Source organism: Chamaea fasciata, unplaced genomic scaffold (assembly GCF_029207755.1).
Source record: "Chamaea fasciata isolate MVZ Bird 193981 ecotype frontalis unplaced genomic scaffold, bChaFas1.0.hap1 SCAF_2, whole genome shotgun sequence".
In the NCBI taxonomy this organism is placed as follows: Eukaryota; Metazoa; Chordata; class Aves; order Passeriformes; family Sylviidae; genus Chamaea; species Chamaea fasciata.
The window spans coordinates 4396637-4409061 of NW_027094087.1; the positions used below are offsets into that span (position 1 = coordinate 4396637).

The 12425-nt window shown below is 47.4% G+C and overlaps 1 protein-coding gene across 1 annotated transcript in view; it reads left to right on the forward strand.

Annotated features, from left to right (window-relative positions):
* Positions 1 to 10058, forward strand: part of CD247 (CD247 molecule) — a 49597-nt gene extending 39539 nt beyond the window's left edge. Inside the window, 7 exon segments of the mRNA XM_066208002.1 lie at positions 517 to 623; positions 1782 to 1835; positions 3067 to 3150; positions 3804 to 3839; positions 4469 to 4525; positions 5679 to 5720; positions 6422 to 10058. Coding sequence (XP_066064099.1) covers positions 517 to 623; positions 1782 to 1835; positions 3067 to 3150; positions 3804 to 3839; positions 4469 to 4525; positions 5679 to 5720; positions 6422 to 6487 — 446 coding nt within the window. The 3' untranslated portion in view covers positions 6488 to 10058.
* Positions 10059 to 12425: the final 2367 nt, after the last annotated feature.

Genomic DNA, 12425 nt, shown 5'->3' on the forward strand with positions numbered 1-12425 from the left:
ATGGGTTCAAGTTCCTCTTGGAGCATTTAATGTGATGGTGTCAATATTTCTTTACATTTAATGCAGAATTGAGAAGCTTTCCCCTAAAATTTTGTCCAAACAATGTATATTCTCACTGACTTGATGAAGGCAGCCTTAGCCAGGCCCAGTCATGAATCCCTTCAGGAGATGCTGCTGGGTTTTCCCCAGAAAATAAACATCCTGTGTTGTTTAGGGGAGTTGGCAAACAATTCTGTCCACGGAGATACTCTCAGCTGGCTGAGGTCCTGGACAGTCTGGTTTAACTGAACCTGTTTAGAGAGAAGGCTGCACTTGCCATGGTCCTTTTTTTTTGACCGGATTAATCCTATAAATCTTATATTCAGAATTCCATCTCCTTTGTAAAGGGGCACTGTTACCCCCACACTGGCTATTATTTTTCTGTGGAGTGCTATGCAGCACTGCCACATTTTCGCTGCCAAGCACCCGGTGACAGAAATGACTTTGTTTGCTGATGTATCTGATATTTTTGTGCAGATGCTGCATCAGTTCTTGGCCTCACAGATCCGCGGCTCTGCTACGTGCTGGATGGACTCCTCTTCATTTATGCAGTGGTCATGACAGCCCTTTTTGTGAAGGCAAAGGTCAGTGTAACCCAACACAGACACATTTGGATTTGGTGGTGTAAGAGAGCTGAGCTGGACTGGGGATTGGAGGGAAACCATCTCTTAGAATGAGACCTTTCAATTTTTTTGCTTGCTTTCTCTTTTCTTTTTTTATTTTTTCCCCTCTGTTTCTGGTGTCCACTTGAGCAACCTAAAGGAGTTCTTTCCAAAGGTTCATGAATGGAGGGGGCAAGAGTGTATGAGAGTGTTTTGATGCTGCACTTACGGATACATCAGAGATTCTGGATTTTGTAGATGGGAAGTGGCTGATCAAGAGTTTTTTTTTCTCCTGCCGTGTCATTGGAAAGAGAGGAGGGGATACCCAGAAAACACAGGGAAAATGGCAAGCTTGTGAAGGATGTTTCAAAATGTCTCAATAATTCAGACATCTTTGATACTATGAGTGTGATGATGCAAACAAAACCCAAACAACCACAGGAGAGGACTTGTGTAATTGCTACAAACATGATTCTATGCCTAAATATAGACTGAGCTAGAATGTTACTTTTAATAAAGAATTGAATGTGATCATAACTCAAGAAGAGTAAATCAATACAGAATGTAGTTTGACAGGGTTTTTCTTTAAAGACTACAACACAAAATAGCTGCTCTCATTGACCCAAAACTGCCCCTTTTTACCTGAAATTTTGGCTTAGCAATTGATTGCTCGTAACTATTGTGAGCAGCTGAGCCAAAGAGCAGCTACAGAAGGGATAATCCTTTACCTATTTGTTAGCTATCAACTTATTGTGGTGGCACCAGAGCCCTGCAGGCCACGTGCTGCTCCGGAGGGGTGCAGGGATTCCCTGCAGGACGCCCAAGAACCAAAGTCCCAGGGAGGCACAAGATTAGGACAGGAAGAGAGCAGAGAGACAAAACTGAGGTGTGCAGGTGTGTAGGGAACAAACTCAATTTTTGTGAGCTGGTGTTATGTGAAATCTGATGCCTTGGCTGCTGAGGGCAGGCTGGTGTGTGGATAGAAGTGCTGCTGCAGCAGGGGTTTGCATTGCCTGTAGCCCCACAGGGAGCTGCTTGTGGGCTGCCCTGTTTCTGATGGGAGTAACTGGTAGGAGAGAGGGAATGAAAGGACTGAGGGGAGCCACTGTCTCTCTGCTCATGGAATGGTCTCTCTTCCAGCTCAGCCAGGCCTCCGAACCACAGCTGCGACCAGGCCAGGATGACGTGTACAATGTGAGTAACTGCTGCTCTTTGTTTTCTAACCCACCATCCATGCAGACCTTTGGGGGCCCTTAGAGACAGTGAGTTGCCCACAAAAACTTGGGATGATCCAGCTAATGAGTAGGCTGTAGCTGTGTCCAGCATGTAAGGAGGAAAGGTAAAACCTCACAGGGGCAGCTGCTGGTGTCACCCCTCTGGCCAGATGTTGTTGGTTCCTGATTTGCTGCCCTGAGCTCTAGGCTGGCAGGAGCCCAGGCTGTTGGTTGTGCTGCCCCATGGAACAAACAGGCCTGTGAGAGCTCTGGGTGTGTGTGCAGCCCCTCTTGCTGCTGCTGCTGCTTGATGTGGACTGGGCAAAGGGCAAATGCCAAGGAATGCTGTGGGGCTGCCTTTGGGCACCGGCAGCTCTTCCGCTCTCAAGTGCATGGAGCCTGAGGCACACAGGAGCCCCTGTGCCTCCATTCCCAAGCTTTCCCGTTGCCTCACAGCAAGCCCTGTTGTACCAGGTCGTAGCAGAGATGTGCCTTGTCCGTGCCCTGACCATGGGCAGCATCTTTAGGCAGTGAAAGAGGACAGAGACAAGATCCTGCCTGGCTCTCCTCACTGACCTGCCCACTCATGGCAGCATTAAACTGTAGCTATTTTTGCTATGTCTAGTTGTCTTCTAATTTTTTTTTCTCACGCTTTTGACCATAGCCACATCCTGTGATGAGTTCTGTTTAACTCTGTAATGTATGAACACTAATGCAACTTCTTTTCAGTTGAAGTATAGCCTGTCATCTTTCAAGTAGCACTCTGTCAGCTGTGTTATTCTGACCTGAAATCTCTCCTTTGCCTTTGTCCAAGGGAACCTTTCCCAGCTGAGAATTGTGTTGGGCATAAAATTTCTGTAGCCCCTTGATGCAAATGTAATGAGCAGCTCTGCAAGGAAAACAAAGCTCGTGGATCTTTGGTCTCCAGTGGGAGAGGAAGCATGAAAGTCAGAGTCCTTCTCCCTCATGCTCTCTAGTTTTCAACTCATTTCCACTTAGGAAAGGTTCTTGGTGCAACAGCTTGCAGTTTTGTGTCATTTCCATGGCTTAAATGTAGACATTATCGCTGGCAGTTGCATTAGGGAGTAAAAATAATTTCTAGTTCAGTTACAGTCCCTGTGAGCTGGGCTGGGTTCCCTTCCTTCACTGTGTTAAGATCTGTGACCTCACGATCACGGTGTCCATGCACTGCCTTTGCTCTCCTGTTCCAGAAGCTCTCCCGCTCGCACAGAGACGATTACGATGTTCTGGGAGGAAAGCGAGGAGCAGACCCCGAGCTGGGCGGGAGACACCAGGTAACCTCCTGGCCCGTGCGCGCTCTTGTCCTTTGATCTGGTGCCTCCCACGCCGCCGTGTCACGGCGCTGCTCACACGGGCAGCCACCGAGCGCCTTCCTGGCCAGGGAACGACGCGATTTGTGTCGTAACTCGGGCGGCGCGGCGGGACGGGAGCGAAGCTCCCCCTCCCCTTTGATCTCGGCCCCCTCGCTCGGCTGGGAGCTCGCAGCCAGCCGGGGGGATGTGACACCCGGGCCGGGGCGGATGCGGAGGAGGCCCGGCAGCGGTGGGTGTTTCACAGAGCCCGCGGCCTCTGATGCCATCAAACAAGCGCCCGCAAAGCAGAGCAGCAGCCAAAACAGCCCCTTCTGCTGCAGAGCCCGTCACTTTCAAAGGAAAAGGGAGGGAAGACCTCCTGCATCAGCGGGTGACAGCTGTAGGGAGTGAGCAGCGAAGAACTAAGTTCTACCAGATGTTAAAATGAAATTAATTTTTCCCCAGAACAAGTTGTCTGAACAGAGCCTTGTGGGTGGAGGCAGGATGGACTGGAATGGGCAGGGAAAGTCCGTAGGGCCGTAGGTGGGCCATGGAGCAAATGCATAAGCACATACAAGGTGGTGGAGGATGCTGGTAGTGCAATGTATGGGCAACTTTTTTCTTCTTTTTCACAGCAGAGGAGAAAGAATCCTCAGGACACTGTCTATACTGTGAGTAGAGCACTCTGGAGGGAGCAGAGAGGGAGGGATGGCTGGGAACAGAGATTCTGTTTCATAGGAGACTTTCCCCCCCCTACCCTATTTCAGCTTTGGTTCAAAACTCAACAGCTGCTTTTCAAGACTTGCCTTCCCTTCCACTCAGCTCTTCCCCTCAGATCCTCTGGTTTTGCTAGAAAATTTCTGCTCACTTCTGAGTGACAGAAGAAAAACACTGGGGGAGATGTGGAAAAGAACTTGGATCAAAAAACCTGCTAATGCCTAATGCTAGTGACTAACCAACCTCCATCCCATGTGATTGCTGCTGCAGTATTTCCTGTGCATGGACTCCAGCCCCTGTGGCCAAATCCCAACGCATCCAAGAGGGGCTGCTTAGGAACCTTTTGATAGAGTTGATTTGACTCTGGCTAAATGTGGTGGCCTGTGCCCCAAAGCACAGATACAGGAATGTTTGATTCTCATGTCTTGGGTCTTCCTGGGTTTTGGCTCTTGAGAAATGAGCTCGTTTCCAAGACCTTCACTGCTGTTGAACTCTGAGATCAGCTGCGTTTAGATGTGGCTACCCAGGGGCTGGCTGAGCTTTTCTATTGCCACACTGACTCTCTCTCCCTCTCTGCCTGCAGGCACTGCAGAAGGACAAGATGGGCGAGGCATACAGTGAGATTGGAATGAAGGGAGAGGTGAGTCTGATTTTCCTTCCTGGGGAAAGCGTGGCATCAGAAAACATTTCAGCTTTTGGGCAGAAAGCCCCTGATGGCTGCCCTGGCTGAGGGCAGAGGGTGTGAGATGGGTGAATCCAGCAGCACTGGAGGATTTTGGGGCATGTTTCTCCAGAGCAGTTGGGAGCTGCAGGTTTATGGATTCCCCTCCAAGGGCTGCTGAGGCTGGCTGGTGTTCCAGGATCAGGAGAGCAAGTGTCAGCCCCTCCTTGTGCCTGACTTCAGGCATGGAATAGGGGAAATGTCCTCCTTCCCACAGCTCTGCTCTCCAGTGCTTAAGAAGGCACACATCAGTCACGTCTCCAGCCACAGCAGAGGCAGAGTTTTAGCTCTGTGCACAAACTGCTGGGGGAGGGGGGCTTGTGCTGAAAACAGACCATCTGGGGACACTTGTTTATGGCAAAATGAAAAATTGCTCTGACCTACACAGGTTCTATTTTATGTCAAAGTGTCATATATATATATAACCTTTCATTTCCTTGTGACACATGAAAAAAGGGGCATTTCAAAACAAAGTTTAGTGTTGAGAAATGCTGAAGCAACACCAACATTTAATCTTTTCCCCTTTTTTATTCTAATGCTCCTCTGCCAGAGTCAAGCTCTGTCTATGAGCTACGGGGCTATAAAGTTGCACCGTGTTTTTTGAATGTTTCTGTTTCTGGAGGGACAAGAACACCAAAGCACCTCGTCCCATGCCAAATATACGATCATTTAAAAGGTTGCTGCAATTCTAACTGTAACAAGCACTACTCCTTGACACATTTGTGATACAATCCATTACTAAATAATCAGATGCTGCCAAATCTCTATACATACAGTGAATCAAGGAAATAACAACGTTCCAACAGTATGACAGGAAAATATGTCAGCAAAGCAAACCAATTTGTTTTTATTTCCTATCCTCTCTATTTTCTCCTGAGCAGCCCTTGCAGCATGTCTGGGCTGGTCCAGACTCACCAGGTGCTTTCCTGTGCAGAGCAGAGGCCAGGCCATGCACAGCTGGTACATCCTGTACACCCTCAGCAGAGCATGGGGGAACTCGGGGGCTTCTTTCTTTTTGCATAATCAGGAAAGCACCCATTAACCAATCTATGCTTGTTTCATTTTCCCAAAGCAGCAGAGGCGGCGAGGCAAAGGGAATGAAGGTCTCTACCAGGTAGGCACCACCTCCCGCAGCTGCTGCCCTCACCTGTCCTCCTGAGTGGTTGGAGATGCCATGGCACTGTCAGGGAGGCACAGCTGGAAGTTTCCCAAGCAGGCACCAGGTGTCTCGCTAACTCCTCACTTTTGGAAGCCCCAGCTATCCCTGCTCTGGGATCACAGGAACACAGGGCACAGCTGCCTTACCTGAGTAGGCTGGCAGGGAAAGGACTGGGATCACTGGAAGGGCTGTCAGGGGATGCTTCCCGGGGTTCAGAACCACCTGAGGTCCCACTGCCAACTTACTTACCCAGAGCTGCACCCGACTTCCCTTCCAGATCAAAGAGAAGCCCAAAGTTCATGATTTCGTGTCTGTTCATATAATTATCCATCCTCATTCTAGCATCAGTTAGCTCTTAATAATACACAAATAAAATGTCCTCCAAAGATCTGCAGAATCAGTTAGGATCATTTGCTGTAGTCATATTTTCATAGCAATTATTCGAGATGTACCTTGCCTTCAGGTAAGTAATAGCCATTTGCACCACACAAACACTAAAGAATGACTCAGGAGTAAAAACTTCTGTAGTGGGGAAAAAAAAAATCAGACTTATGCTCCTGACTGAGCCCCTGCCATCACGTTGTTGCCAGTCAGCCGGGAAGAAGAAAGCACTCACACTCATCCCTCACCTGTTTTTCTGCTTTTCTCTTTTTCAGGGGCTCAGTGCAGCAACCAAGGACACTTATGACGCTCTCCAAATGCAGCCTTTGCCCCCCCGCTAAGTGGGAGCCTCAGAGGGGATGGGCAACAGTGAGAGATGCCCACCTGCTCTGGGGAGGAGAGGGGGGAAAGCCTTTGTCATCCAGCACAAGCACTGCGTGTTTTCTGTGTGCGAGAACCTCCCTGGGTTGCTGCACAGAATCTGGACCTGGCCCTTTCCTTCTCCTCCTGAATCATGCAACTGCTTCTGCTATTAGAATGTACATATCTGTAAAGTTGTTTCCAATTATAGGGGGTATTAGGCTGATTTTTTTTTTCGTTCTGTTTTGGTAAGGTTTGTGTTGTGGGACCAGACCACACCTTCTATCAAACACAGCTATTCCTATAGCTCTTCCTTGTTTTCCAGAGTATTAAGACATGAGATTATGGCTTTATTGCATTTAAACATTTTGCAAAGATTGGGCTGTATTTACTTCCTGTTGTATTTATCTTAAGACTATTGCACCCTTTTCACTTTAAATTTGCCTTTAAAAAACTGCTTCAGTGGAGAGCAACTTTTTTTCTTTAATTATAAAGAGTGACATGATGTTACAGTAGTGAAGTAGAGAGGCTGAATGCCAACCTTCCAGTAGGAAGAAAACGAGCACCAACATCCCCAAAAAGATCAAGCAATGGCACTGCCACTCATCCATAAATACGAGCCAGGTAAGCTGAAAGAGAGACTTCTCTGAAGGCAGAAAAACAAAGAAAACAAGGAGATAGGTTCCCCTATTATCACTTCCAGACAACAAACTGTACAAAACCCAACATAAATGCAGTTTCCAAACCAGTCTCTCATGAGGCCGCCTCTAAAAGGTGCAGGCATCACTCCAAAGAGGTGCCAGTTCAATAATGTCACGTGTTTTTCATCAATTAATAAAACAGTGTCACAGTCCCGTGTGTGTGTGTAGCGAGCAGCACTGGGAATGGCACGAGCTCCTTACCTGAGGCATTCAGGCCGTCTGAAGCAGCCTGAACCCTGCAGCACCATCTCCCAGGGAAGCTGAGGAGGACAGGATTCCAACAGGAGCTCTTACACACATCCCAGAAGCTGGGCTGGGCTGTTGGGAAGTGCCCCAAACCCAGGTATCAAAGGGATACTCACCTCCTGCTGCTGCAGCCTCAGCTTTGCCCGGGCCTCGCCAGGCTGCACAGTGAAGCCTGAAGGAATTCAGCAGGGACAAATCCAGCCCAGCAAAACCAGGAATTTTTCACCTCGACTCAGGAACTGACCAGGCCGTCTCACCAGTCCTCACAGAAGAAGCAGAGCTAAGGCAAGGCTGCGGGGAACAAGAGCTGCTGCTCTGGGCGCTGCCCAGACGAGGTTATGTCTTCTTTCCAGGGACTGGGTGGGTTAGCAGCAGAAAAACTTGTTGAAGTGGGTGCTATGCAAGTTCAAAGGCAGTTTTACTTCTTTAGCAGTAAAACTGTACCTGAAGTAGGTGCTTGTAGCTTTTAAGGAATATTTGCAATAAATTAAAGGAAAAATAAAAGTAAACTGAGACATGGTAATGAATGTTTCTCGCTAAAAAAAAATAAAATTCCTAGATCCTTTACCGTTCACTGCAGTGACAAGAAAAATTGAGAGAACTGGGTGATAACTGAGACAGCTGAGCTGAAAATTACAGTAAAGTTACGCTGCAAAGCACTCAGTGCAGGAACAAAGAGCGCTGGAAACAGCTTTCTCTTTTTTCTAAATCACCACATCTGCAAGATGTAGAAATCACAAGTTTTGGCAGCATGAAATACCAACCACCAAACAATAGGAGTGAAATTCTTTGGTGGAGGGGAAAAAAATCCCCTTTATGCTCTTTATATATCAATGGATACCTTGATTTCAAAAAGCATCCAACGTTGGTTTTTGGGGCGACTCACCGTGGGGTTGAGCTGAGTCTCCTCTTTGCCTTCGGGGAGCGACTGAAGCTGTTTCTGCTTTTAGGAGAGGAGCTGATAAATACAGAATTAGAACAAAAGCTTCAAGCAGAGTGCATAAAGCCCGGGCTCTCCTGCAGTCTGACAAGACAAAGGGCACCACAGATCAATCTTCTGGCCCAGTTTGATGCACGGGGGAAGGGGAAGCAGCCTCCCCCCCGACACATTTAAAAACTACAAACAAGTGCATACATGTTAAAACACTTGGAAAATGGTTTAATGATGTTTACAACAGAAATGAACTGTACAATTACAGTAAGTTTAATATATATAAAAAATTACAGCAGACAAATGCATCTACACAAAATCTACCTTTTCATTCTGATTTACTGTAATCTACACAATCTCTCAATGCCTACAGCTATCTGTAGGCAACCACTGGGAAAATAATAATAATAATAATATAATAATAATAAAGGACATCTTTAAAGAGACAGCATTTCGCCTTCCTCCTCTCCCTTAGTGTGATCAGCAAGGTTTTGAAATGTGTGGGACTCTCACATTTCAGTCTCAAGAAAAGCTTGGGTTGCGTTTGGGTAGGGTACTCCCATCATGGCCCTTGATTTCAAGTGTTCTGCTGACCTCAAGTGTAAAAATGCAGTGTATGAGGAAGGGCAAGAGAAAAAAAAAAACCTCCCAGCCAGTGTAAGCAGGCAGTTGCGCAGAGCAGTGAAACCATTAGGACCAAAAACTTGTCTTATTTAGAAGAAAAAAAAAAAAGCAAAAAGGGACTGCCCAGACATCACAGACATCCACAAATCCTCATTTCTTTGAAAATTATTATCAGATTTGGAAGAAAGGGCTTGGTTTTCCACTCCCAATTCTTCCTACAAAGGGGTAGTTTTCGAACTAACAGGTTAAATATTTTTTGAAAACAAAATTTCAGCTACTTCCTCTTTGGCTCACCCCTTAAAAACAACGAAACCCCCTCGGCACTGAGAAAGAACCTCAGGTCAGTGGGGGAAATAAAAAAGAACATGCTGTCTCTTTAAAAAGAAAGAAAGAATCCCAGTTGGGAGCGGCCATCAGTGAAAATGCGATCCAAATTGGCGGTCTGGTGGAAATTCCTCACGGAATATTATGTACAGTTTAAAAACCCTTTGTAGTCGGTTTTTCTTTTATTATTATTTATGAACACCTAGGCAGTGAAAACCGTTATGTTAATACATACATAGACACACCCAAAACATACAAAAATACTATTATTTCAAACTACTAAGAATAGGACAAGTTCAGTTATCTCCATGCTATGACTTTAAGAGCATTACACTGAAACAAACAAGAATTTAAACGACAATTTTTTAATATCCCAGAAATATACCAAAATATACATCTAAGCTTTGGAATTACTGAGGTTAGACTAATGCAAGTGCTGGGTAATCGTACTTAATACACAAGTCTAAGGTTCTGCAGGAAAGAAATTATCTTTGGTATCTGCATCAGGCTAATAATATTAACATTTGGATTTTGCTTTGGGATAGAGCTTGTCTGACCCTAGAACCAAACACCCCCCAATCAACTGAGATTAAAAAGATCCATGTAAAAAGTTCCTCCATTTGCAATCCCCCCCCAAAAGTTAAAAAGTCACAGGCATCTACCTAGCATAAAAGGTTGAGAAATACAATGCATAGTTGCACAGTGGTGCTGCAAAAAGAAAAGAAATCTAGAAAAAAGGAACTAGAGGAGAAATGAAAAGCTGCTTCTTCTTCTTTCAGGGATTTCTCACGACAGGACAGCCTCTTCCAAGCAGTGAAAGGGGGGGGAAGCTCAGAAGTGCACCTCAGCGTGTATTAATCAACATCACCCAGCCCCCAGAGGGTTAAAGCACCCAGCAGAGCAGCCAATCCTGCACCCAAGTCTTCAGCTCCTCAACCCACCTGCGAAGCCCCGGCCTCCCCTCCCAGCGCCTGCGCCCCAGATCTCACCCCGGAGCCGGGAGGTGCTGCCCAGGGCTGGCTCTGGAGCCCCGGGCGGGCAGCGACCCTGGCCCGGCCGGCCTCACAGGTGGGCTTGGTGCTGAAGACGCCCTTTGTCTTTGGTTTGTTTGTTTGTTTTGAGTTTATACAATCATTAGGAAATCTTTGGTTTTGGCTGGAAATTTTAAAAGAACAAAACAAAACAAAGAAACCTCCCCCTCCCGACTTATAGCAGCCACCGTGACCTGACAAAGCTTCTCTTTCCCATGGGAGTAGGGGAACTACATTCAAATAAAGATGGACCGGGTTAAGGATGCAGCTTCTGGCCAGGTTGGGCAGTGGGGAAGGGATACAGGATTGTCAAATAATAAAGAAGAAAATTAAGTATTTGGAGATTTCTATCCTTTTTTTTTTTTTTTTCTTTTTCCTTTTTCTTTTTTTGGTCATGTTAAAAAGTGAGTAGCATGTACGCAGCACTGGGCTGAGAGAGCCTCCAGGCCCTGGAGCTCAGCGTGGCTCCGGGATGGGAAAAGGCAGCGTGGGTGGCCCTTTTCCATGGAGAGTGGAGGGGAGGGAGTGGATATTCACAGACTAATCAAGAGGACCCCTTGTAACCAAAGGAAATAAGATAAGATTGCAATTTGCCCTCACTTTGCAGTAGCTTTTAAGCAGCGACATTCAGAGGCGTTAGGGGGTCACTCCCCAGGTTGCAGGTCACGGGGTGCTATAGGCCAGAGTTCAGTGTTAATCAAAGGAGGGAGGGCAGACTTGGCAACTCTGTGGGGTTTGGAGAAAGTTAAAGCAAGTTACTCAGTTACGAGTTAGAAATGAGGTATACGACAGCTCCTGTACCTGTGGCGGATAACCACCCCACACCTACTCACACCTAGCCTTAGATACTACCACAGAGGAAGGAAATGGAACAACGGCACTGGCGGGGACGAAGGAGCTCCTGCCCGGGCCCTCGGCACGGAGCGCTGGCACACGGGGGCACACGGGGGCCCACGGGGACACACGGGGACACACGGGGACACACGGGGCTCTCCAGCCCTCCCCGAGCCCCCGCGGCCGTGCCTTCCCTTCCCCGCGCTGCAGGGAGCTGTGCCCCGGCTCCCGGGAACTCGCGGGGAGCGGCCCCGAGCTCCAAGCCGTTCTCTTTGCGTTGTCCCCTCGGACTCGCTCAGGCGCAGGGAGCACCGGGGTCACGGAGGCCGACACGTGCAGAGTGAATGGGGGAAGAACTAGAGGGTTTGTCTCTACTGCCTTGTTCTCAGGACACTGTCACGGGTGCTCTTGTTCCTAAATCGTTTCTCAAGGGCGTTGTGCGATCTCCAACGAGTTGCCCCTCGGCATGCCATTCCCTAAGGTCTCGGGATTCCTACTGTTCAATAATTTCAGGGTTTTATAGCACCGCAACGTGCCGGCTTGGAACGCACACGAAGTTCTGACATTCAGGGAACAGGGCTTCCGCAGCCGCTGCCACAGAATTCAGCAAAGGCAGTGTGAATCCTGAAGTGGGGCCTACAACAGACAAGACAATTTTTGGGAGGGAAGGGGAAGCTAACGTGATAAATTAAGTATCTTCCGGTATTATGTAAAGCTCTGCCGGAGAATATTCCCCAGCAGACCGACACAGTTTTAAGACAGATCAGCATTTTGGTCTGAGCTATTTGACAATGTCCTGTTTGGTAGAGAGATGAAATAAGGCAGAGGGGGTGTGTTCCAGTTCTGGGGCCGAGCCTCAGCAGCACTAAGGAACGCCAAAGGGTATCGTCTTCCCTCGCCTCCCACAAGCTGTTTCATTTCCTTCCTCAGATTTGTTTTCCATAAAGCACACCTTGTTTTCCACTTCTTTTGTTCCAAGTGCTCTTTTCTTTGAGAAGTCATTTCTTCAATATCCCTATTACCTATCTATAAATCTAACTAGCTCTTTGAAAAGTCACACAATATTAATACCACTTTTACATAATGTCAGAACAACAATTCTATTAGTAAAGCTTTCAGTGAAGTTCTGCAACCCGATCGGTGTCCGGAGGAAGAATAGCTGGACAACCCGCTCTCCCCATTCCTCCCTCCCTTTCTTCACAAGAGCTCACCAAGTTCACTGATAAAA